This window comes from Channa argus, chromosome 18 (assembly GCF_033026475.1).
Source record: "Channa argus isolate prfri chromosome 18, Channa argus male v1.0, whole genome shotgun sequence".
Classification (NCBI taxonomy): Eukaryota; Metazoa; Chordata; class Actinopteri; order Anabantiformes; family Channidae; genus Channa; species Channa argus.
In genome coordinates this window covers 3,473,042-3,497,200 of record NC_090214.1, presented here as the reverse complement: position 1 = coordinate 3,497,200, position 24,159 = coordinate 3,473,042, and the positions used below count along the sequence as shown (strand labels likewise).

The 24,159-nt window shown below is 42.5% G+C and overlaps 4 protein-coding genes across 4 annotated transcripts; 1 reads left to right on the top strand and 3 right to left on the bottom strand.

The window, feature by feature from the left end:
• f2rl1.2 (coagulation factor II (thrombin) receptor-like 1, tandem duplicate 2) lies at positions 1 to 3,813 on the bottom strand. Its single transcript, XM_067483537.1, has 2 exons — positions 3,271 to 3,813; positions 1 to 2,775 (listed from the first exon to the last, which is right to left on the bottom strand). Exons 1-2 carry the CDS (start codon positions 3,335 to 3,337, stop codon positions 1,685 to 1,687), a joined length of 1,158 nt encoding a protein of 385 aa, XP_067339638.1. The 5' UTR covers positions 3,338 to 3,813; the 3' UTR covers positions 1 to 1,684.
• Positions 3,814 to 4,427: 614 nt separating this feature from the next.
• On the bottom strand, positions 4,428 to 7,767 carry LOC137103311 (proteinase-activated receptor 2-like). The gene is made up of 2 exons (XM_067483538.1): positions 6,533 to 7,767; positions 4,428 to 6,227 (listed from the first exon to the last, which is right to left on the bottom strand). Exons 1-2 carry the CDS (start codon positions 6,606 to 6,608, stop codon positions 5,170 to 5,172), a joined length of 1,134 nt encoding a protein of 377 aa, XP_067339639.1. The 5' UTR covers positions 6,609 to 7,767; the 3' UTR covers positions 4,428 to 5,169.
• Positions 7,768 to 8,641: 874 nt separating this feature from the next.
• Positions 8,642 to 12,260, bottom strand: LOC137103309 (proteinase-activated receptor 1-like). Its single transcript, XM_067483536.1, has 2 exons — positions 12,030 to 12,260; positions 8,642 to 10,660 (listed from the first exon to the last, which is right to left on the bottom strand). The coding sequence occupies exons 1-2, from the start codon at positions 12,091 to 12,093 to the stop codon at positions 9,420 to 9,422; spliced, it is 1,305 nt and encodes a 434-aa protein (XP_067339637.1). The 5' UTR covers positions 12,094 to 12,260; the 3' UTR covers positions 8,642 to 9,419.
• An 8,899-nt stretch (positions 12,261 to 21,159) lies between these two features.
• LOC137103312 (proteinase-activated receptor 3) lies at positions 21,160 to 23,708 on the top strand. Its single transcript, XM_067483539.1, has 2 exons — positions 21,160 to 21,425; positions 21,921 to 23,708. Exons 1-2 carry the CDS (start codon positions 21,359 to 21,361, stop codon positions 22,982 to 22,984), a joined length of 1,131 nt encoding a protein of 376 aa, XP_067339640.1. The 5' UTR covers positions 21,160 to 21,358; the 3' UTR covers positions 22,985 to 23,708.
• Positions 23,709 to 24,159: the final 451 nt, after the last annotated feature.

Below are 24,159 nucleotides of genomic sequence, written 5' to 3'. Positions count from 1 at the left end.
TGAGACTTTAAATACAGTTTATTACTTCCTACTTTACAAGATATTAAAAAAAAGTTGATTGTTTAAAACCTGCACAACACAACAGCCCTGAAAATGTTCTTTTTGAATAAGGCAGCATTTCTTCTTGTGAATTTAAGGAGAAAGACTTCAGGAAGTTATTACAGAAAACGCAAACTAAAAGCGACAAATGAAAGGACGAGCACAATTTTGTCTCTGAGCAGTGAAAGAACAATACATTTTTCCTCAGGGCCAAAAGTAATCTGCTTTTCATTCCAACTAATTATTGAATCCATAAGGAACAGATGAATCATGTCTACTGGATTTCTTCTCCAACCGAAAATAAGTCCACTTGGCATGATTTGACCTATGGTTAGCGAAACCTGGATGAGAGAATCTTCCCGGACTTAAACAACAGATGGTTTCCAGACTTTTTACAAATCAAATTAGTTATTTCTCAGATATTTTGTCACATGTGATTATTGAAAACGTTTGTACATTTTTGCCTGTTGGTCATAAGGTGAAACTCTCTAGTGTTTGAAACAACAAGGTAAATGTTCAACAGGGTGTGGCTCTGTCCTGCAGCACGAGAGCTGACAAAGGTAAAACGATACTAGCGGAACTCTGCCTCAACATGTGATTAAACAGGAAGCCGTGAGCACTCTCAGTCTCTGTGTGTATGTGTGTGTGAGAGTGAGAGAGTGTATCTGGGGGAGGGTAGTGACTCTTGCGGTTGGGTTGTTGCTTGAAATGCAGCAGTTCTCCTTATCTAAAGATGGAAGGCCGGGACCATTCAGTTTGATAGGCCTTGGTTGTCACTATCTTTTAGATGAAAGCATGTTAAGGAGGAGTTTCAACCGAAAAAAACGCAGATTAAAAGGAGCTGCTGATCTTTGAACAAGAGAAAGGCAGCGTAAGCTGTAGGAGACCACGGACAGAAATGTGTCAATAAGTAAAAAAAAAACACAAAAAAAACAAACCAAAAAGTTCCTGGTGTACATTTTCAATATTATATTACACTTCAGTGTCAAACAATACAGTAAGAGACTGTCTTACTGTGAGAGTCACAGGTTTAGGTCACACTCTGGACGTGCCTCAACTCGCTCTGAAATGTTCCACCTCCACTCTGACTCGGTTTTCTGTCTGACATCACGCTCACGGGGCAGAATGAGTAACAGCTGAGGGAACACACTAAAGTAATCAACTGCTCCGTTCACGTATTGACACAACGCATTCCACAAGTTCCTAAAATGTCCACATGACCGTGAGAGTTTGTCTCCCCTACGTGACCAAACGTGAAGCCAGTCACTACATGATACTATAAAGGAGTTTCACAGAAACTGCGTCCTGTTTGTATCATTTAATTATGAAAATATGTAAGAAAATCAGCTCCTTCAATTTTAAATCGCAGAAGGAAATAAAAAAAAAACTAAATACAGGCATGAGCAGTTTAAAATGATTAAAAAAAAAAAATTAGATACAGCTCTTCCTGTACACGTAGATATCATATGTAGTCAAATAAAAAACACATTTATAGATAGTTACAGCTTTACCGAGCTGTATCACCCATGTAACAATATATATATATATATTCACATTTCACATTTTAAAAACAAGCAAAAGTTCATATTACAGTCAGTTATGTTGATGTGTGGTCATTTTCACAGGTGAAGTCTCCTCTGTCCGACTAACAGTTACTGCTCTGTGTGTTCGCAGAGTCCGACACGTACGACTTGCTCTTCTTTGAATATTTCAGGGAACTAAATGAAACTCTCATTTGCTCCACAGTCCTGCTGCTCCTGCACAGCAGAGTGTTCTTCACGTGGCTTCTGAAGTCCTCTGACACGAAGTAGTAGATGAATGGGTCCAGGCAGCTGTTGAGACTGGCCAGGCAGAGCGTGGCGATGTAGAAGCCATAACCATTATTTACCTCTCCGACCTTCAGCATGGAGTAATGCAGCACCAGCATGATGTTACTGGGGATGAAACACACCAGGAACGTCACCAGGACAGTGATAATCAGCACCACGGCTCTGTGCCGATTCTTTTTTGCCGTGCTCTCCTCCATGTTGTTCCCCAGAGCCCTGAGCAGCAGAACGTAAGCCACAACGATCACAATGCAAGGGATGAGGAACACAACCAAGCCCATGAATATGAAGTAGTAGTAGGGGAGCTGGACAGAGGGGAATGGATTCAGAGGGTCATATATGATGTTGACATCATGGCAGGTGGTGATGTTGGGGTCTTTGAGCTTGGCAGTGTGGTCATACAGGTACAGAGGAGTGGATGTGAGCCAGATGAAAGCCCAGATGGCTACACAGACCCCAACAGCTATTTTATTGTTCTTCCTCTGCTGGGACAGAGGGTGGGCCACACCCCAGTACCTCTGCACACTGAGGCAGGTGATGAACAGGATGGAGCAGTACATGTTGCCGTAGAAGAAGCTCACGAGGACTTTGCACAGCGGCTCCCCGTAGGTCCAATTGTTCCCGTTTAGGTGGTAGGCGATTTTTAGGGGTGTCCAGATGACAAAGAGCAGGTCAGCCAGAGCCAGGTTGCCCATGTAGATAGCTGAGGGGTGCTTCTTCTGTGTCCTGAAGAGGAAGACCCAGATGGCCATGGCATTGGCGGGAAGTCCCACCACGAATACGATTATGTAGATGATCGGAAGGACGATTGTGGTGAAGCTGCTCTTCAGCGTGTCTGATGTTGCCTTGTCCACAACAACTTGTCCCGAGTCTTTAGGGTCCACAAACCCGATGAATCCCCGTCCCTGACCTAAAAGAAATAACATGTAGAGCTGAAAGGCTTTGACTCTTTCGATAAAAAAAAAAAAGGAAAAACCTTTCCAAATGCACTCAGCAGTGATTTACTGATTGAATTCTAAACCTATTATCTTTGGATTTCAGACAGAGGAAGTTATTTGAAAAGGTCATGTTGACCTCTGGCATGGCCATGTTTTGTTATTTGACATTTTCACAGCATACGTAATTAAGCATAAATGATTAACTGACTTGGAGAAACAGACTTTACTCTAGTTTCAACTCAACCTATGAAATCATTTATATGCAGATGTTTAAGTTGTGCCTGCATTTCCCGACATTGCTGTGGGTTTTTGGAGCTGAACACAAACGGAATAAAATTAAAATGTAAACTCACTTTAAAAAAATTGTAGACACAATAAAATATACAATAATACTCTCAGGAAAATTAGGTTGCTTCAGTAGCTCTGTAAAGTTGCTAGGTAAGCGACGGGATAACTTCCGGTCTTACCTGTGGCATTGGAGGCGGGAAAAAAGCAGAAAACTATTAGCAGCGACAAAAACCGAGTAAAGTCCATTCTAAGTCCTTTCGACGGCCTCCGCTGTGTTGAACGCACTGCACTTTCTAACCAACAACACCTTTAAAATCTCGACTAGCCTCAACCTCTGGAGACGCCCCGAGACTGCCTCTGCGTCCCTTTACGTCATCGGGTCCGCCCACCTGTACAACCTCAGGTGAGTTCACTTCCGCGAGTTTCCATGGAGCTGAGTGAAACGGGCAGCAAACACTAAAACATGTCAGATTTTAAATTTGTACACTGGGTTCAGGAAACTTGTAAAATTGCAGTTTTCTGGCCTGATCCTACATTACAAATACAAATAGAAAGTAACATTACACTGAAGTTCCTCCTCAAAGTGTTAAAATAGATTTGGTTTAAAATATATCAGGTTGTTGGTCTTTGTGCCATTTGCTTTTACAAATAAGCTACTCACTTCTACCCTCATCATTCATTAACTTTACTACAGGACACACTGTGCAGTACTAGATGTAAAAAAGCTGTTCATATAATATTCAGGTAAATTATGTAACAAGTAGAAAACGGATGGAATCGGATTAAATGAGACACCCTCTCTGGCCCTTTACCATGTTTGCCAACTGCTGTTCTTTGTCTTTTTTATAACAGTTTATACCGGTTTGGCAACATTTCTGAGAAAAACACGCCCTGTCTGGTCGCTTCAGGGTCATGTGATCTCAGGTATGATAACCAAGTAAGTTACTAGCTGTAAGAATTAGATATTTGAGGCAGGAATATATCAAACATTCATCTTCAGGTAGAGTATGTGCACAGTTCACAAACTCCAGATCCCCATTTATTACATTGCTGAGGTCAGTGTCCCTTGTTTTCTGTGTAATGTTTAATCGATCCCACCAAATACAGTGAAGGTGGTTTGGTCCAAAAGGCCTGTTAAACATTTAAAGGATTGAAAACCTACTGTGTTCTCCATGCTGTAAAGTTTCAAGAAGGGCAGTAAATTTTATTGTCACACTTAAAACTGTAGTTTTATTTAAAGTACACACCCACACATAGAGGTGGACTGAATTGTTGGCACACTTTCACCAAAAGAAAACAAACAAAAAAAAAAAAACGCAAAAACAAATTTAAGGAATTTAAAATCTAACTTCATTGTTTATTTTAGAGTCACCAGAATATATAAAAATACAACAAATTAATGAGATTTGTTAGAAAATGTCAAACTGTTTCCTAGAACTAGCATCAAACACATCCTCCATCTTGTGGTCACTCTGTTGGTTTGACCCAAGTTGTGTTATTTAAAAAAATAAAAACAAACAAACGAAAGCAAGCCTGATTTCTACGTCTTTGATTTCCTGTTTTTGTATTTTTCCACTTTCGTCAGTTTCAAGTTATTTCAGAGAAAACTGTAGGTTCATGAAAGAGTAGTAAACAATTGTGTGTTTAATGTGTTAAAAGTTTATAAAACATGATACATGTGCACATTTTTCGGGACTTTAAAGCCACTTGTCACATCAAATAGGTGGCAGAATAAATCTCATAAAATTCCATGAGCAAAAACATTAGACACATTAAACAAATGACATGTGGCAAATATCCACGTGAACAATTAAATAAAACTTTAAAAAAAAAAAGACGGCATCCAACAAAGTGAATTCAATAACCTGTAATAGCAAAGACATAAAAATAATTCTTTTACGAGTAAAACAGTAACAAACAGCTCAGAGCTTTCAGGAAGTCCTCTCCTGCGTTTCTTCACGCATGGACTACGTCACAGTGCCATCAAAAGCTTCATGTATTTGAATTTAATTTAAAGATGAAGAATAAGCATAAAAGAGCAATAAAATAAAATTAAAAAATAAAAACACAGCAGTCCACTAGCACTGAGTGCTCTGCGTGTTCCCCGAGTCGGACGTGTACGTGTTGCTCTTTTTGGAGAACTTCAGCGCGGTGAAGGAGACCCTCATCCTCTCCACCGTCCTCTCGCTCCTGCAGAGGAACGTGTTCTTCACGTGCTCCCGGAAGTCCTCGGAGACGAAGTAGTAAACAAAGGGGTCGACGCAGCTGTTGAGGCTCGCCAAGCAGAGCGCGGTGACGTAAACGCCGTACAGGTTGTTCGCGGCGCCTTTCAGCAGGAGGATGTAGTGCACGAGCAACATGAGGTTACTGGGGGCGAAGCACACCAGAAACATAACCAGCACGGTGACGATCAAGACCACGGCCTTTCGCCGCCTTCTGGTGATGGAGGGATCGGCCGTGCCGTTCCTGAGAGCCCTGAGCGTGAGGACGTAGGATGTGACGCACACAACAGTGGGCACGACAAATCCCAAAGTTGCCATCGTTAGGAAGTAACCTGCTGCCATTGTCTTCTGACTGGGCCTGGTGACGTCGTGGCACGTGAGGATGTTGAGGTTTGCCACGGGGACCACTTGATCATACAGGTAGAGAGGCACGGTGACGAGCCAGACCACCACCCAGACCGTGACGGCGACCGCCACGGCTTTACAGGTACTCTTCTCCTGCTTGGAGAGCGGGTGGACCACGGCCCAGTACCGCTGGACGCTTATACAGGCGATGAAGAAGATGGAGCAGTACATGTTGCCGTAGAAAAACGCCACCAGCACTTTGCACAGCGCCTCTCCGTAGACCCAGTTGTTGCCGTTGAAGTGGTACGCAATCTTTAAGGGGACCCAGATGACAAACAGCAGGTCAGCCAGAGCCATGTTGGCCATGAAGATCGAGGACGGGTGCTTCTTCTTGCTCCTGAACAGGAACACCCAGATCGCCATGGCGTTGGTGGGCAGCGCCACCGCAAAGACCACGATGTAGATGATTGGCAGGAAGACGGTTGTCAGACGACTGGTCAGGATGTCGAGGGAGCCGGGGCCGAGCCACACGCCTTGGCTGGTCTCTGTACCACTCAGACCCCTGTCGTCTGGGAAGTCACAATGAACACACGTGAAAAGCAGAAGCACCACAGAAGAACAGTGACAGTTAAACAGGAGTCAGTTCCTTCCAGCTGGCAGCACTTTGACCTAATTTCTACCTGTAATTAAACCCGTGCGTTGAGTCAGCTGTGTTTCAAGGACAGCGGTTGTGATAAAAACCGGTTTTGACAGATTGACCCGGACTTGACAGGCACTCAGCTTCGACAGCCTTGATAAAGACATTTTTTGCATGAACAGCCTGTCGGAGCGGAATGTTTGCTCCGAAGACAGAAGAGGACAGGTGAGACCTTACCTTTCAGCAACAGCAGGCAGGTTTGCAGGCAACACGACAGCAGCAAAAGCTGAAACCATCTCGCCCTGAGAGTCATGACTGCAGGCAGCGGCTCAAGTGTGTCCACGGACGCGGTCCTGCTGCGCCTCTCCTCGACGTTGTTCTCACTGCCATTCACCACCTCCCCTGGTGGGGCTGGTTTTTACACCTGTGTGACGTCAGACAGTCACGTGAGCCGGCCTAGGAAGAAACGCCTTTTAGGTTGTTATCCCCGATGTCTTCTCTTTCCTTCCCTCAGTTTCGTGTCCTTATGTCTTTTCAAAACCAACCACCACTACTACTAATACTACTACTACTACTAATAATAATAATAGTAGAAGTAGGAGAGGAAGAGACAAAATTAAAATTAAAGCTTTTACTTACACAGAGTACTAAAGAATGTATTATTTATTTATTTATTATTTTCTATACAATATGATTCGTGCGTCAACAAATTTGAAAATTGTGCTTTGTTGTATGTAACACAATTTAAAGCATTAAATTCATTATTCATTGTCATTCAAGTTATATGGAAAACTGTTTGAGTCAATCACTGACGGTCATAAACAGAGAAATGAAAAGAAAAAAAAAACAGAGTAAACGTGTGGAGAAACGATGCCCCAGTCTGCTACTTGGTCACTGATTACAAGAAGATGAAAATTAATGAAAAATGAAATTTAAAAAAATATTAAATTAGGATTTAACTTCAGCTTTCACCCTTCCAGTCTGTACTAAAGATTTTCTTTTCTATCCACTACCATTTATGGGTTCAAAATTTTATTGTAATTACCTGAAATAACATGCAAAAACTAGTTTATTGAGCGTCATGTACAGACCGATGCCACTGTTCATTCAAGCTGTTCTGGTGGCACGTGGTCGCCCAACACCGACCTAAGACACTTTTGGTTTTTCCTTTGTCATTTACCTGTGAGTCTAAGCGACACATCTTTCATAAAGTGCATCCGGAAAGTGTTCACAGCATTTAAGCTTTTCCACAGTTTGTTATGTTACAGCCTTTTTCCAAAGTGGATCAAATTCAGTTCCATGTGGTTTGTAGAATTTTCCTCAAAGTTCTGCGGATCATTGTCCGCATGTTGATTTGGCAGAGTTTTTACACCGGATGCCCTTCCTGACGCAACCCTCCCCAATTTCTACCGGGCTTGGACCGGCACTGCATCGCTGGGGAGGGGGGGGGTGGGCTGTTAGGGGTTCAGTGTCTTGCCCAGAGACACTTCGACATATAGCCAGGGCCGGGGATCGAACCACTCACCCTGTGGTCCGTAAGCAACTGCCTTTACCAACTGAGCTATAGTCGCCCATCCTCAAAGTTCTACAAACAATACCCCATAATGACAATGTGAAAGAAGTTTGTTTAAAATCTTTGCAAATTTATTAAAAATAAATCACATGTACATAAGTATTCACCGCCTTTGCTTAATACTTTGTTGAAGCACCTTTAGCACCAATTACAGCCTCGTGTCTGATGAGCGAAAGGTGAATTGTGCCCCAGTCTGAGGTCCAGGGCATGAAAAAGCAGATATTTTGCTCCTAACAGATTTATTTGAAAGTACAGTCAACCCGAATCCCACTTTTAGTACAGATGAAAATCAAGTGCACCTAAATGAATGTGTATCGAGGTTTACTTAAGATTATTTGTGAGGAGTCTCATCAACTCGGGTTGTTGCGAGCCACTAAGCTTGTATTGTGTTTTCATTCAAGCTGCAGCAACATGAGCCACTTATCAGGGCCAAAGCTCTTTCTCTGATTGTGCCGACCAAACCACGAGCACTCAACCAGGCTCTCAGAGGCATCATGACCAACACCACTGCAACAAGAAAATGAATCAGTTATAACTGTGATAATCAATCACTGAAGTTATTTCTTGGACAAAATATGTCGTTCTGGCTCCTTAGAGTCCTCTATTTTTGGACTGTATGTGGAAAATCATTGAGTTTTTCCCGGCTGTTTGGACAAATGCAGATATCCAGTGATTGGTGAATTGTTTCTACTATTTGACATATCATATATTTAATGATTTATTGGGAAAAATACCATGAACAGTGTTCGGGAATGAGAATTACTGTTGGTTGCAAAAAAAAAAAAAAAAAAAAAAAAAAAAAAAAAGTCAAGCAGCAGGAAATGGTTGCTCTGCAGCATTTACAGAGCCAAACATCTGCGAGAGGAACAAATTGTTGGCGCTGGACACTGGACAGGTGGACAGGAGATGTGTATGCTCGGATCGCATGATTCACCAAATATTTTTTAAATACTGTAAGTTACTGTAAGGAGGAGTTAAGGACATGTTATTATGATTTATTAATGTATGGTTCCACCAGCAGGAGGCAGCCCCTTCTAATAAACTGGCAGAAACTTCACTCAGTCCTTGGCCGTTGCTTCGATCTCTCACAGAGACAGATCAATTTATTTATGCAAAAGAAAGATGGTTTAAAATATATATATATATATAAAATGGGTTAAATACTTTTCGAGGTGAAACATAAGTGCGTCAAATGAATACAAAAATATTTTCAAAAAACAGAAAAATAATAATGTTTCTGTCCGTTACATGTAATATCTACAGAGTAACTTGCAGCTTATAAACACACGAACTCGTATAAACAGAGTGCAAAAATAAAAGCATTTCATAGTTTCAGCTGAAATGTTCCAGGAACCACATTGTTATCTAATCTCAACGGCCCGTTCTTGTTGGCTTGATTCCCCAATTTATAATACACAGCTAAACCCCCCGCGGCATATCTGCGGCCTTTATAATGGAAGCTGCTTCTTAAACTTCAATATAAAACATTGTTACCAGACGGTAACAATCACAGGTAAGAGTCAGAGTTATGTCACTTCTCCTCTCAGTCTATCAGACCAGTAGTTTCTTGTATTGGCTGTTGTTGTTGGCTTGGAAAGAATCCTTTTTGGGGAGTGAAGTGTTTATATTGGAGCTTTCTGTGCAGCTGGATTTCAGAATCATTCTGCTGCTGGATCTGTATGAACTGGATGATGTATGACTAATGCCGCTGACCTCTGCTGATTTCTGACACCTCATCGTGCTGGATAGTTGTCTCTGGCATTGGGATGATCCAAAGTAGTAGATCACAGGGTCCAGGAGGCAGCTCAGACTCCCAAAACACATAAACACCAGATAGGCTGCGTAGGAACCATCAGGGGCCTCTTGGGTCATGTCTTCGTTAAATTGCAGGTAGTGCGCTAGCAGCAGACAGTTTGTGGGCGTGAAACACAGCACAAACATCGCCAGCACGGTTAAAGCCATCACCACTGCTCTTGTTTTTCTGCGCGAACGCCCTGGGACCCCCTGTGGGACCCTGCTCAGCGACCAGATCACCCGAGTGTAAGACACCACTGTGATGAGCAGAGGCAGGAAGAAGAGGATGCAGCACAGGGTGACGAAGTACACTTTGTAGAACCAGATCAGCTGGTGTGAGGTCTGGACATCGTGGCAGGTGGTGATGTCCAGCTGTTTTAGGTGGTACGTCTGCTCGGAGAGGACGAGGGGCACAGAGCCAGCGAGGGATAGTATCCACATGGTTACACAGGCTAGCCTTGCATTCCATGGCCTCCTCCAGGTCAAGGAGTTGATGGGGTAGACCACAGCAAGGAGCCGGTCCACACTGATGCAAGCTACGAGCAGAACGGAGCAATACATGTTCCAGTAGAAGGCCCCAGTGACTATGCGGCACATGATCGGGCCAAAAATCCAGTTGTTGCCGCCGAAGTGGTAGGAGATCTTGAAGGGGAGCAACAGGCCCAAGAGCAGGTCGGCACAGGCAAGGTTCAGCATGTAGATGGCTGAAGGCTTCTTGGGCCGGATCCTCCGAGAGAAGGCCAGCACGGCGCACATGTTGATGGGCACGCTGATGAGGCAGACCAGTGTGTAGAAGGAAGGCATGAGGACAGTGGACACAGTACCTTTGAGAAACAGCAGCGCCTCTTCTGAGATGTCTGACCTGCTGGTGTTGGACACCGCAGGGATCCCAGGGCTGTTTGGATTGGATGTCAAATCGAGTAAACTCAAGTCTAATGGTTCGACTGTGACATCTGTGTCTGACTTGTCAATAATCATAAAGGTCCTGGGATCAATGCCTGGGAAGAGAAGATAAATTCAACGTTGTTTATTTCGTTTTTATACATTTTATTTATTTAGTCAAGTTGAAGCTCGGAGCAAAATAAGGGATATTTTTACTGGTTAGTCAAAGCTTCAAGGTTTAGTCAAGTAATCGATAATACGTTAAGTTAAAATGCAACTATTTTGCTGATTAATTCATTGCGTAATATCTTAAGTATTTTCTATTTTGCTCAGTTTTATATTGTTGCTATTTGAATTTGCACAGAAGCATTGCTGCTGTCGATGAGCACACATTTAAACTTTTTTGCCCCCTCTTGGCTTATCCCCCCCCCCCCCCCCCCCTCGAGTTCAGGGTCACCACAGCAGTTCAGTGGATTTCACGTTGATTTGGCACATTTTTATGCCGGATGCCCATCTGGAAGCAGCCCTCCCTAATTACTGCCAGGCTTGGGACCGGTACTTGGCACTGCCTTGCTGAGGATGGGGACGGGCGGTAGGGGGTTCAGTGTCTTCCCCAGGGACACTTTGACATGCGGCCACGGAGAACGGGGAACTAACCTCTGACCCTATGGTCACACTCTACCAACTGAGCCGCTGCCTCCGCCACATATTTGCACATACATGTCACAATGAAAGTCATCCTCAACCAGGCCAAGTTTCTACACATTGCTCTTTTTGAAATACTGATAGGACAAAATAAGGTGTCTGAAATCATCACCCTGATCTCGGTGACTTTCAAATTCATTTAGTATGAAGTATTAGTACTAATGAATCTAAGGAGCCAAGTTTTCTGACGTGTTATGCACCAATTCAATACTTGAAAAATAATAAATTCCTCTTTTGTCAGTTCTGTGGTAATTTGTCTGTTTTTAATACCATAAACTCAACCTGAATCTTTTGACACTTCACCAAACGATTAATCAGCCAATCGATCAATAATGTAAGAAATCGTTATAGGCAAAATGAGCATTTCCATGTTTGATTAATTTGTTATTCCCGCAACAACTGCATCTTCTGGAAGATGCCAAAGGAATAAAACCAGGATCATAACCGTAAACATTTACGTTTACAGATTGAAACAACAAATCCCCGCAGTGAGAAACTGGAACCAGGGAACTTGTGAGTTTAACAAAACACGAAGCACTTTCACGGGAAAAACCTCGAAAGAGTAAAACATTGCCTCCGCGTGTGTTTTCTGAAAAGATGATTCTTTGTCCTCTTGTCGAGTGTGGAAAGATGTAATGATAAGAAAACGTACAAATTGTCCCAATTCTTCAAACCCCTGAAATCCCCCTATTTCTACCCTAATTATGATTAGAATACGATTCCCACATTAAATGTCCAAAGTTACATATGTGCAGGAGGATTTGCGTGAAGTTCTCTTACCGTTCATGGCCGCAGCGGAGGAAGAAGCGGCAGCAGCGCAAACCACAACCAGCAGCAGTAACATTTTAGTGGCTAAAGAAATAAAGTCCCAGCGCACACACACACGCGCACGCACGCACGAGAAAATCGGAGTTTCTTGGTTTTCCTCGCACTTTTTCACAGGTTCTTTGTGCTGCTGACCATCACCCAGCGAATAAATTGAATCTGAAAGTTTGGACCTCTTGAGCCAGACCACCCCCCACCCTTCCGGGCCCCCGCCCCGGTCAGCCAATCCAGCACACAGAAGGGGGACATTCCTCCAGTCTGATGTCACCTTCCCGTCAAACAGCTGTCTGCTCTATTTTGAAAGGTTGTAAGCAATAAAAATGTAAGTAATGATTAATTATTATTAGGCGATTTAAGGGTTAAACATCAATCCAAGGTTGTAGTGAAGACCTCACTCTGCCTTTCTGTTAATGCACAAAAACAAATGAAAACGAAGTTGCAAAGTGCTTCACATCTAAATGCATTCAACAAAACCCCCCAAACGTTCAGAAAAGCAGGGACATTTGATTGATCCTTGAAATCTTCCTCTGATGTCACAGCCCTGGGCAACATGTTGTGTTCAGAGAGCAACAGGAAATGCTTCGCCTTTCCTTCCTTTTAAGGCGAAGCGCTGGGGACAGTCAGACAGAGTAGTGGCACCAAAAGTCACAAAACGTTACGAAACAAGTGCACTCAAGGGCATCAGGTGCACAGTGGCCCAAACACAGAAACACAGATTCCACGGGCAGCCAGGGAAGACGTCCCAACCAGACTGCAGTCATTTACAGTTATCTGGTAAAATAAACCCTGACGTGTCAGCACGTTTGGTTAGGTAGGAAGCCTGACTGTGGATCTGTCTTCTTTGGATTTTGGGTTTAACACATGTTGTGAAAACAGCCAAATGTCTTTGACTGTGCAATTCAGTCGCGTGTCCAATAAAACCGTCTTGGAATTGAAAAGAGTGCAAAGCAGGAACTGGGACTAGTGTCAGGGTTTGTTTTTTTTTGAAGTTTTAATACTGTTTGTTTGACACGAAGGAGCAGCTCCCTCGAGATCCTTGAGTACTTCCGGTGGTTGCACGAGCCATTATAACTGCATCACTTAGGCCAGAAAGACTGTTTAGTAGAACTGATTCGGAATCTGGGTTTTCTTGCTTATGTAAACTAAATGTCCAATGTTGCCCTCTTCCAGGACATCACATGGCGTTTGGACTTTTATTTTGTTTTTTTGCTAGAACAGTTCCCACTGCTGGTAGACATCACCATCAATCACTCTGAAGCCATGGGAGTGTTTGTTCCAATGTGTGTTTGCCCCTCTGGGAGGTCTTAAGCTCTGGAATGTGGACAGAGGACAGTGAGCTGCAAAACAAACCAAAAAAGAAAAATGGACCAGACAACATTTGTGTTTGAAAGAGAAATGTGTTGGGTACTTTCTGTTGAGAAAGAGGTTCTCACGTTGGGGGAGGGAGATGCTGGGGCCAGGGTTGGGTGTGAACAGAATGACTCATCCATCCTGAGCTTGATCCGATCCACAGGGCTCAAAGCCGGAATAAACCAGTTTCCTCACAAATACATTTGTCTCAAGCCTTTGTCTGCTGCATTTACGTGAACTGCAACACAGTGGGATGCGTAGATGTGCGTTTCATAAAGGCACAGTCACACATTTGGGGAAAAACAGTTTCACTTTCATGTTGGCAGATTGATATCCCATTTTCAAAATAGGACACTTATACAGCCATCCGCTGTTTGTTTTTTTTTTTTCTTTAAATGTCCAGACGAACTGATCATCATCATCTGCCCCATCCGGTCAAGGCAGATCGCCGGTCACCCTGGGCCTGGTTCTGAGAGCTTGCTCTAGGTGGAATTGTTGGGTTCTCTCTATAAATCTTTATAGTCTTGACTTTATTCTGTAAAGTGCCTTGAGATGACTTTGTTGTGAGGTGGTGGTGTGTAAAGAGAGTTTACAGTCAATTGATTTGACTGTGACAGAGGCTTGTTTCTGGAAGTCACTTCTACAACCCTGCACAACCTACTTACTGTAAATTTGAGAGGGTGGGATTTAGTGTGAGTGCACCTTAGAAAAGGTACCAAGTACCTTTAAAGTGCATGATTCAACACAACACATCTGTCCTGGAGGTGCAAACAGAAACAAAACAGCAACTAGGATAAAGGTTAGCGTTAAATTCATTGCCTACTGCCAGAACTGAACACAGTTAGTGGGAGTAAACCAAGGTCAAAGGTCAGACTTAAGAACACTGTATTTTACTCCAGGGGGCAATTTAAGGCACATAGTAGTACAGTAAGGACAAGAAACTGCACGCTTCTGTACACTAAGACGCTTAAATGACCAAGTCCAAGGTCAAGGTCAGTGCAACTAAAATGGCCGTGATGATAATGGGATGAAACTGGCCCATTGGTGCAAAAGAACTGCAAATAAATAACTGATGTTGCTGTCTGTACTGATTGTGGGACAAATTGGCTGCAACATTTTTTATAATGTAAAATGAAGAACTGACTCTTTAAGGAGATTTGTAACATTAGTGTGGTGTAAATGCTAATGTTCCACAACTACATTTGTCTCAAGCCTTTGTCTGCTGCATTTACGCGAACTGCGACCCAGTGTGATGCGTAGATGTGCGTTTCATAAAGGCACAGTCACACATTTGGGGAAAAACAGTTTCACTTTCATGTTGGCAGATTGATATCCCATTTTCAAAATAGGACAATTATACAGCCATCCGCTGTTTTTTTTCTCTAAATGTCCAGATGAACTGATCATCATCATCAACCCCGTCCGGTCAAGGCAGATCGCCGGTCACCCTGGGCCTGGTTCTGAGAGCTTGCTCTAGGTGGAATTGTTGGGTTCTCTCTATAAATCTTTATAGTCTTGACTTTATTCTGTAAAGTGCCTTGAGATGACTTTGTTGTGAGGTGGTGGTGTGTAAAGAGAGTTTACAGTCAATTGATTTGACTGTGACAGAGGCTTGTTTCCGGAAGTCACGTCTACAACCCTGCACAAGCTACTTACTGTAAATTTGAGAGGGTGGGATTTAGTGTGACTGCACCTTAGAAAAGGTACCAAGTACCTTTAAAGTGCATGATTCAACACGTTACATCTGTCCTGGAGGTGCAAACAGAAAGAAAACAGCAACTAGGATAAAGGTTAGCGTTAAATTCATTGCCTACTGCCAGAACTGAACACAGTTAGTGGGAGTAAACCAAGGTCAAAGGTCAGACTTAAGAACACTTTATTTTACTTCAGGGGGCAATTTAAGGCACATAGTAGTACAGTAAGGACAAGAAACTGCACGCTTCTGTACACTAAGACGCTTAGATGACCAAGTCCAAGGTCAGTGCAAATTAAACGGCCGTGATGATAATGGGATGTAACTGGCCCATTGGTGCAAAAGAACTGCAAATAAATAACTGATGCTGCTGTCTGTACTGATTGTGGGACAAAATGGCTGCAACGTTTTTTATAATGTGAAATGAACTGACTCTTTAAGGAGATTTGTAACATTAGTGTGGTGTAAATGCTAATGTTCCACAACTACATTTGTCTCAAGCCTTTGTCTGCTGCATTTATGCGAACTGCAACACAGTGTGATGCGTAGATGTGCGTTTCATAAAGGCACAGTCACACATTTGGGGAAAAACAGTTTCACTTTCATGTTGGCAGATTGATATCCCATTTTCAAAATAGGACACTTATACAGCCATCCGCTGTTTGTTTTTTTTTTTCTTTAAATGTCCAGACGAACTGATCATCATCATCTGCCCCGTCCGGTCAAGGCAGATCGCCGGTCACCCTGGGCCTGGTTCTGAGAGCTTGCTCTAGGTGGAATTGTTGGGTTCTCTCTATAAATCTTTATATTCTTGACTTTATTCTGTAAAGTGCCTTGAGATGACTTTGTTGTGAGGTGGTGGTGTGTAAAGAGAGTTTACAGTCAATTGATTTGACTGTGACAGAGGCTTGTTTCTGGAAGTCACGTCTACAACCCTGCACAAGCTACTTACTGTAAATTTGAGAGGGTGGGATTTAGTGTGAGTGCACCTTAGAAAAGGTACCAAGTACCTTTAAAGTGCATGATTCAACACAACACATCTGTCCTGGAGGTGCAAACAGAAACAAAACAGCAACTAGGATAAAGGTTAGCGTTAAATTCATTGCCTACTGCCAGAACTGAACACAGTTAGTGGGAGTAAACCAAGGTCAAAGGTCAGACTTAGGAACACTTTATTTTACTTCAGGTGGCAATTTAAGGCACATAGTAGTACAGTAAGGACAAGAAACTGCACCCTTCTGTACACTAAGACGCTTAGATGACCAAGTCCAAGTTCAAGGTCAGTGCAACTAAAATAGCCGTGATGATAATGGGATGAAACTGGCCCATTGGTGCAAAAGAACTGCAAATAAATAACTGATGTTGCTGTCTGTACTGATTGTGGGACAAATTGGCTGCAACATTTTTTATAATGTTAAATGAAGAACTGACTCTTTAAGGAGATTTGAAATTTTAGTGTGGTGTAAATGCTAATGTTCCACCAGCTATTTACCTTGGAAAAGAATGAGAGCTGGGAGACAGGATCAACTGTGCAAAACTGTGGTCGGTAAAATTCAAACACTGAGCCAAGGAAGTCGTAAAGCTCTGCAGAACAGTCCTCCACTGGGGATGTCTGCTCATTACCACGTTTACACGTCGAGAGAAAGTGCAGCTGTACACGGTGTCCAGCTTGGAGGCGGTGTTGCCCTTGCAGCCTGCTGTGCTTTGGGCGTTTCTAAGTTCACATTCCTCTTAGGAGGAAGCAGGATATAGGCTGTGGGAGATTAGGTCCACACTGAAGTCACCGGCTCCAGGCCAGTTTTATTCCTGTTTTCTGTCAGCACATTTTATTGTCCCGTGGGGCATCGAACAAGCAGATAACAAACTGTTGGGGAAAAAGACCAGACTAAAGCATGGAGGTGAACAAACTATCCCATAGGATATTACAGAATGTCTCAGTCGGACAGCGTCATCTTATTTTCCGTTTTAAATAACTCGTCAGCAAAAAGAATCTGATTTTCCCATCTGGTAAAAATCACAGATAAAGCTGATAGAGCAGAATCCAGGAGGAGGAACCAGAGTGTAACTAAAAAGGGGGTGTCAGGCTTTAAAAAACCCCCCGAAACAAACAAACAAAAGAAAAAACTAAATTCAGATCGATGGTGCAGGACAACTAGGAAGAAAAGAGCACTGAGAAGGCAAAAGACTGTAGAGAGGCTGATGCAGCTGTGCAGATGCAGATGTTTACTGCAACATGGAGGACTATTCACAACCTTTGGCTGTGGGGAAGTAAACACACTGCATGCAAGATACAAAAAGTGCAGAAGTGAGTGAGGATGTTGACAGATTAACCTGTATCGGTCGCACACACCGACGAGCTGCCACGTATTTACATTCCACACTCTAATCGCACTGAAACGCAGCTTAACACACTTTAAATGTCGGAAGTGCAGGTTGGACAATACTTTTAGAGAACAATCTCTCACTTGTCATAGTGCTACTACAATAGCAACACTGTAATACAAAAAAAAAGGTTGTTCAACATTTTTTAGCTTAAAAAGAAAGTGTTACAGATTTTGGTGTTTTGGTAAATGACTAATAAAATGGTAAAATGCCAGATATAAAATTGTAATTTGCATGTTACTGAAAAAAACTAAGCTCACAGATTAATTGATAGAATAAGACTCGCGTGTGATTTTTAATCCATCTAAAACTTTAGCTGTGGAATAAAGCAATTTGAAAAAGTAGTTGCTCACTGGTCTCCAGTCCATCTCAGGGCCAACACAGAGGGACAACCATTCACACTCTCACCTACAGAGTCTCCAATCACCCTAACATGCATGTGTTGGGACTGTGGGAGCAGGTGGAGAACATACAAACTCCACATAGGCAGAGCTGCCGGCCTGGTGCGTCCTCTTACTTAACACAGAGCGAAAGCCGTGAGAATTGATGGATCGTCAGACGTGTATGATGAATGAACTGGTGGATCTTACACTTACAGCCATGAGGAAGCTTCATCAGGTGCTTTGCCACATACTTACACGTATAAGAAGGTTTGAGGTTTCCCTTTAGTCTGTAGTTGGACGCTGATCACATTAGTTGTCGTGACAACTCCGCCTGCTGTTAATTGCTTCCATCTCTTGACCCCCTTCAGGAAAGGATCCAGCAAAGACATGGACGTCATTAGTGACGAGAAGCTCATAGTAACTTGTTGGTTGGCCCCACCCGAAGCTGCTTGTCTGCCTGTGTTTAGTTATTGTTTTGCCTTTTGTCTAAACCCAGAACCAAGTTTTGACATAGTCAAATCAATATAACGGAATGTAAATCAAAAAATGCTCCAAATTGAAATAGTACAGGGCCTTATTCATCATGTTCAAAGCCTTATAGTCATTTTGGTAGAGTCACTGCACAGTCATCTTCTACTTTAGTGTTGGGTGACAATGGAAGAGAATCATTTCCTTGCGACACAAACCACAGGGAGAACATGTGTTTCACATGTATGTAAAAAAAGCATACGTGCAAAAAAATTGAAGCATGCATACATGTATGCATACATATTTGTTAAGGGGATTCTCTTCTTAGACATACCTCTCCCCTTGTCTGTAATTATGTCCTCTATCTAACATGTCCTCTAATATGTCCTCTATCTAATATTAATAAACTAACAACCCCCACAGTGAAACCACAATGACACCTCACATTTCTATTTTTGCTACAGTGAACAAACAGCTAAACACTGAATCATACTTTCATGGCACCTGTTTACAAATACTTTGTACTTTAAAAAAAAAATGTATTTCATTATAGTGTCAGGCTGCCTTTACTTTTTACGTGTGTTTTAAACATAGTTACTAAATTGGCCACTGGTGGGCAGTATTGATATGTAATATTAATAATCAATATCAATATTAGATACGTGCACAAAGCACAGGGACAATAGCAGGTGTTTAATGAAAAATAAAAAATGGAATCCTCAAATTAAAGGAGAAAAAAATGGTCATACGACGCCTGGGAGGCCAGTCAGCCAGCGGTAGGGGGCTGCATTAACCAAGTAACAAACATTCAAACATCAATTTGGAGAAAAGAATCACAGCACAAACCATACAACAACAAAAGACATGCAAAACAAAAGTGTGTGAACTCCCCGTACACCAACTATACCGGTGGCTGGAGGCCACAACCCGCCGCAGCACTAAGCACAGAAAGAAAAGCTCAAAACCTAAACCTGAAATCACAATACGCAAAACCCATCGTAGTGTAAAACAATGAACTGGAATAAACGCCGGTCGGTGCTGTGACTGCAAACAGGCTGAGCAGCAGCCAGCGTCTCACACCTGCTTCACACTTCTCTCTTAATCAGTTTGGTGTTTCTCTCATTGGCTGCCGCTGCTCTCTTGCCGCCATGAGACCTATTGTCTCCCACACAGGTCCAACTCTGATTTGGTTTAAAAAAAAAAACCCTGCTAATCATCACTTCCCACGTCCCTGCACTTCAGGTTAATTTAGATGATGTCGATAAGGAAGTTTATAGAAAAGCAGGAGACGGTTCTCTGTGGTTCAGTCACTACTAACAAATCAATGGGGCAAATCCATTGGGCTTTGACATAAAATTGTTGAGTAGTGCAGCTCAATAAAAGGTTTTCCTGGTTTCTGAGAATCAACATTGCAGACATCATGAAAACAAAGAACACTGAGCAGGAATTCATCCAACTCAGAAACATACGGTATCTGCAAGGAGCAGAAATTACCCAAGAACTTTCAAGGATGTCGTGTCATACTTCGGTACGTTTTTCCAGTGCTTCCATGCTTTGTCTTAGGAATTCATACGCCAGATAAAGAGGAATACACTTGATTTGTTTCTTCCACTGGGAGTAAGAAAAAAGAAAGCATGAAGTTTAATTACTGCAACACAGGAAACGTGTCTGCTGCAGAGGTTTCACTACCCTTTGAAGAGAGGAAGGCGTTGCATTGTGCTTCTGCTCCAAAAGACTCCAAATAGACGCCAGGCTTCTGTGTTCGTAATGACAGTGGGACGTGTTTGTTGTTTCGAGTCACTGTCGCATTAAAAAGTTTTAACTTTGCCTTAATTGGGAACTCACGATTTGTGATTATTCTTTGTCTGTCTTAGGACATAAGCTCTCTGCCCTTTGTGTTTTGTTGAAAGCAACCAAAGTCATGCGTGGATGCATCGTCCTTTTTGTAGAGTGAGTCATTTGAGATGTTTTTAGTCACAGCAACGTCACAGATAGGATGTCGATATCGCACACGCATGACGGTCTTTTCTCTGTTTTAGTCTGGGCTCAAAACACAATGCTTCAACCCCGATAAACAAAAGGGACCAAAACAAGACCAAGGTCACATCTGCGAACAGCTGGACGTTAGGGCTGAAATAATAAACTGCGCACTGGAATGAGGAGCTATAAAAAACCAGACAAAGCAGGTTCCTCTCAAGTTAAAATGACAAAAGTGAGATTAAAAATGAAGAAAAGTTGAAATGAACTTCTAGAGGACATTAATTGGAGAGAAAAGTAGACGTCACAAGACGCACCTGTTGTTGACACGTTGGGCTTTAATCTCACTTACTGTTGCTACGTGTGATCATTTTTTTTTATGGGGTTTATGAGACAAAACATGGCAGCATCTACATCTTACAAATAGGAAAAGTGAAGACAAAACAAAACCCAGACCCAAACAAAAAGACATGGGTCTGGATAAGCTTATCATCTTCAGGCAGACGTTTCCTCACTGAACTCGTGGTCTCTTTCGGTTTATTACCTCACCGCATATGGGTATGGACCTTTCAGGAAAATGACCATAAGTTTCCCCATATGTGTTAAGTTGACATTTATGGAAATGAAAACACTTCAAGTTGATGCAGCAGCATTTTGTGGGCTGAACTTTCCACTAGAGAATGATTTACTTTCTGTGATGTGTAAAAAAAAAAAAAAAAGAAAAAAAAAAGAAGCTATTTTAAACCTAGTCAAGGGTGAAAAGTAAACTGTAGAAAAAGATGAAAAACGACTAAAAGTGTAGTGAAGTGCAGCACTGACACCTCTGAATCTCATAAAACAGAAGTTAGTCAGTCGAGAGAAACCGTGCTTAGACTGTAGTGCTAAAGATGTCCTACTTTTATCAGACAGTGGGGAGGTGTTGTCAACTCGTAGCCACCCACAGAGATTTACAGAGCAGATCGTTCACCGTTGCATCACAAACAGGCTGAGAACACAGGACGACAGTACCAAAAGAAGTGCTGGTGAAAAACATGGGGAAACTTTGCCTGTTTTTCCTCCTTTGTTTTTCCTGCCTGAACGATTCACTTCAACAAACGGGTAAGAGACGCTTTTTAAATGTCTGCTAATAAAAGACTTTTGTGGTTTCTTACATTTCATTTACTGTTGAATTCTTGTTGGGGTTCGGTGTGAGAGCAGGATGTGGATTAAAATGGGATTTTACTTTACATATGCTTCAATGTTTCTATTCTCTGTTTCTAAATATGTAAAATTGTGTGTATAGCTAAATATTTATTTATGAGTCATCTATATCTACTCCTATTTGCACTTTCATTTGTTTTATAATTAATTTGAAAGCAATTCCAATCCGTTAATTTTCTTACATTTTATTAAATTTTACTTAAGGATTATTAATTAATCTGGAAAATACTGAACCAATCATTTCAAAATCATTATATTTCTGTCTTCTGTCTTTTCAGTATGTTGTGCGGTTATGATGACGAAGTTGAATTTTGTGTCTATAAAATTTATTCAAGAAAAATAAAGATTGAAATTATTGTTGAATTTTTTTAAATCTTCTTATTTTTGTTCCAGGGGAGAACAACACGTCACTGGTTGTACTTCCTGTGCCCAGAATATTTAAAGGGGACCTAATCCCACCTGTGACCCCGACAAAAGAATTCATTCCCCTAAATGGGACTCAAGCTCCCATTTCTTCTGATTCCCATCCAGCACTGAGGCTACAAAGCAACAGCACAGCAGGGTACCTCCGCGGGCCCCTGAGTACCAGGGTCATACCCATCATTTACATATTGCTGATAATTGTCGGGATCCCAGCCAATGTTGCCATCTTGTGCGCACTGGCCTCTAAAGTTAGGAAAGTGTCCTCTGCCATCCTCTACTGGAGCCTGGCAGTCTCCGACCTCTTCCTCCTCGTCTCCCTCTGCTTCAAGGCTCACTACCATCTCCATGGAAACCACTGGGCTCTGGGAGAGGCCGCCTGTCGGGTGGTCACGGCCTGTTTCTATGGCAACCTGTACTGCTCGGCCCAGACGCTGGCCTGCATCACCACCAAGCGCTACCTGGCCGTAGTTCACCCGTTCATGTACAAACGTCTCCCGAAGAGGACGTTCACCGCCTGGGTCACGACAGCCGTGTGGGTGATGTTCGGGGCCGCCGTCCTCCCCGAGCTCCTCATTCGGCAGAGCTATCGGATCCCCGAGCTGGACTGCATCACCTGCCATGATGTGCTGCCTCTGGACAATAATTCTCACATGTTCCTGCTCTACTACAACCTGATCGTCACCACCCTCGGCCTCCTGGTGCCACTGGGGGTCACGGTCGTTTTCTACATCCGAATCATCTATGAGCTCAACCAGTCACACTTCGACTGGGTGATGTACATCAAGGCCAGCACCCTGGTTTTTGTCATCTTCCTGCTGTGTTTTTCCCCTGCTGGAGTCCTGCACTTCCTCCATTATGTGCAGCTGTTTGTGAATGGAACAGAGAGTTTATACATCTACTTTAACGTGGCGGTGTGTTTGTGCTGCCTCCACGCCTGTCTGGACCCCTTTCTCTTTCTTATCATGTCCAGATCTTCAGGTTCAAGGCTTTACGTCATGGGCTCTAAAAGTAAGACCACCAGCATATCTCTGTGAGTCATATTTACCGGCATCAAAGACCCTGGTTTCACTTCTGCATTTTCTGAAGACAGAAATGTTCCGTTTGGCTGGATTTCACAGAGAAAGCAAAAGCTAAAATGATTCTAAAAAAAGGGTTAAACACGGTGCTTTTCGACCTTAACGGACAATGTGTAAGTTGCTGGCCTGGCCCCGACCCACTGAGAGAAACTTGGGGTTCAGCGTGTTGACATGCTAAGCCCGGACCAAACCACTGCACCACAGCTTGAAAAACTATACATTGCAGTTGTTCCTGTAAATAGAAAATAATTGTTTGAAATGGTGTTGTACTGTAACGTGTGTGAGACAGCGACAGATGAAGGAAAGAGCAGATAAATGGTAAATATGTTAATATTGTGTGTGTTAGATGAATGAAAGTTTATCATTTTTTTAAGTAATAATGTGTTGATTGATGGATTACAGAATGGTCCTCCCGGGCACAGGCCCAGGACCCACGAGGTCAGGAGCCCATGGGCCAGATCCTCGTTTGAAAGGGTTCAGTTTCAAGACCAAAAATGTCCACAAAAAAGATGCTAATTGAATCTAAATGATGGTGAGACACCCGGTGCTCATCGCTCCCCCGGGGGGGGGGGTGGGGGGGACGGGTCAGATGCAGTGAAAGAATTTCACATGTAACATGTATGTGCAATATGTATATGTGCTCAATGACGACAATAAAGATTCTTCTTCTAAAACAAACAAACTCAAATTGGTTTTAAAACGGAGAGAAAAGTCTAAAAACTTGACACACAATTACTTCAAACCAACATAAAATGTCCAAAAATAGACGTCAAATGACAAAAAAAAACCACACAAAATGCAGAAAAACAACAAAACATTTAAAAAAAACCCCCAAAAAACAGAAAGTAATCCACTCGTGCATTTGTGGGTAAATGCTTTTGATTCATTCATGTGCCGTTTTTAATATTTTTCTTTCTGTACAAACCGGAGGAAAAATAACTTTTTGCTTACAATTTACTGGAGTAATCATTCTTTTAGAAAAAGGCCGACTGAAAAACAAATCTTCAGGAAAGAATCCTTTGAATATTCTACGTTATCATAGAAGGAGCTATGATGATGAAAAGCACGAACTCTCTAAAGCGTTTGGTCCATAAATACTACAGCTATTACAAACAAGTTCTTCTTTTTTTTTT

Excerpts from the sequence above, each read along its gene's own strand:
- LOC137103309 (XM_067483536.1), bottom strand. The coding sequence starts at position 12,093 with ATGTTACTGCTGCTGGTTGTGGTTTGCGCTGCTGCCGCTTCTTCCTCC. Across the intron at positions 10,661-12,029 it reads CTCCGCTGCGGCCATGAACG|GCATTGATCCCAGGACCTTT; the intron begins GTAAGAGAACTT and ends TTCTCTTCCCAG.
- LOC137103312 (XM_067483539.1), top strand. The coding sequence starts at position 21,359 with ATGGGGAAACTTTGCCTGTTTTTCCTCCTTTGTTTTTCCTGCCTGAAC. Across the intron at positions 21,426-21,920 it reads CGATTCACTTCAACAAACGG|GGGAGAACAACACGTCACTG; the intron begins GTAAGAGACGCT and ends TTTTTGTTCCAG.
- LOC137103311 (XM_067483538.1), bottom strand. The coding sequence starts at position 6,608 with ATGACTCTCAGGGCGAGATGGTTTCAGCTTTTGCTGCTGTCGTGTTGC. Across the intron at positions 6,228-6,532 it reads CTGCCTGCTGTTGCTGAAAG|ACGACAGGGGTCTGAGTGGT; the intron begins GTAAGGTCTCAC and ends GTGACTTCCCAG.
- f2rl1.2 (XM_067483537.1), bottom strand. The coding sequence starts at position 3,337 with ATGGACTTTACTCGGTTTTTGTCGCTGCTAATAGTTTTCTGCTTTTTT. Across the intron at positions 2,776-3,270 it reads TCCCGCCTCCAATGCCACAG|GTCAGGGACGGGGATTCATC; the intron begins GTAAGACCGGAA and ends TATTTCTTTTAG.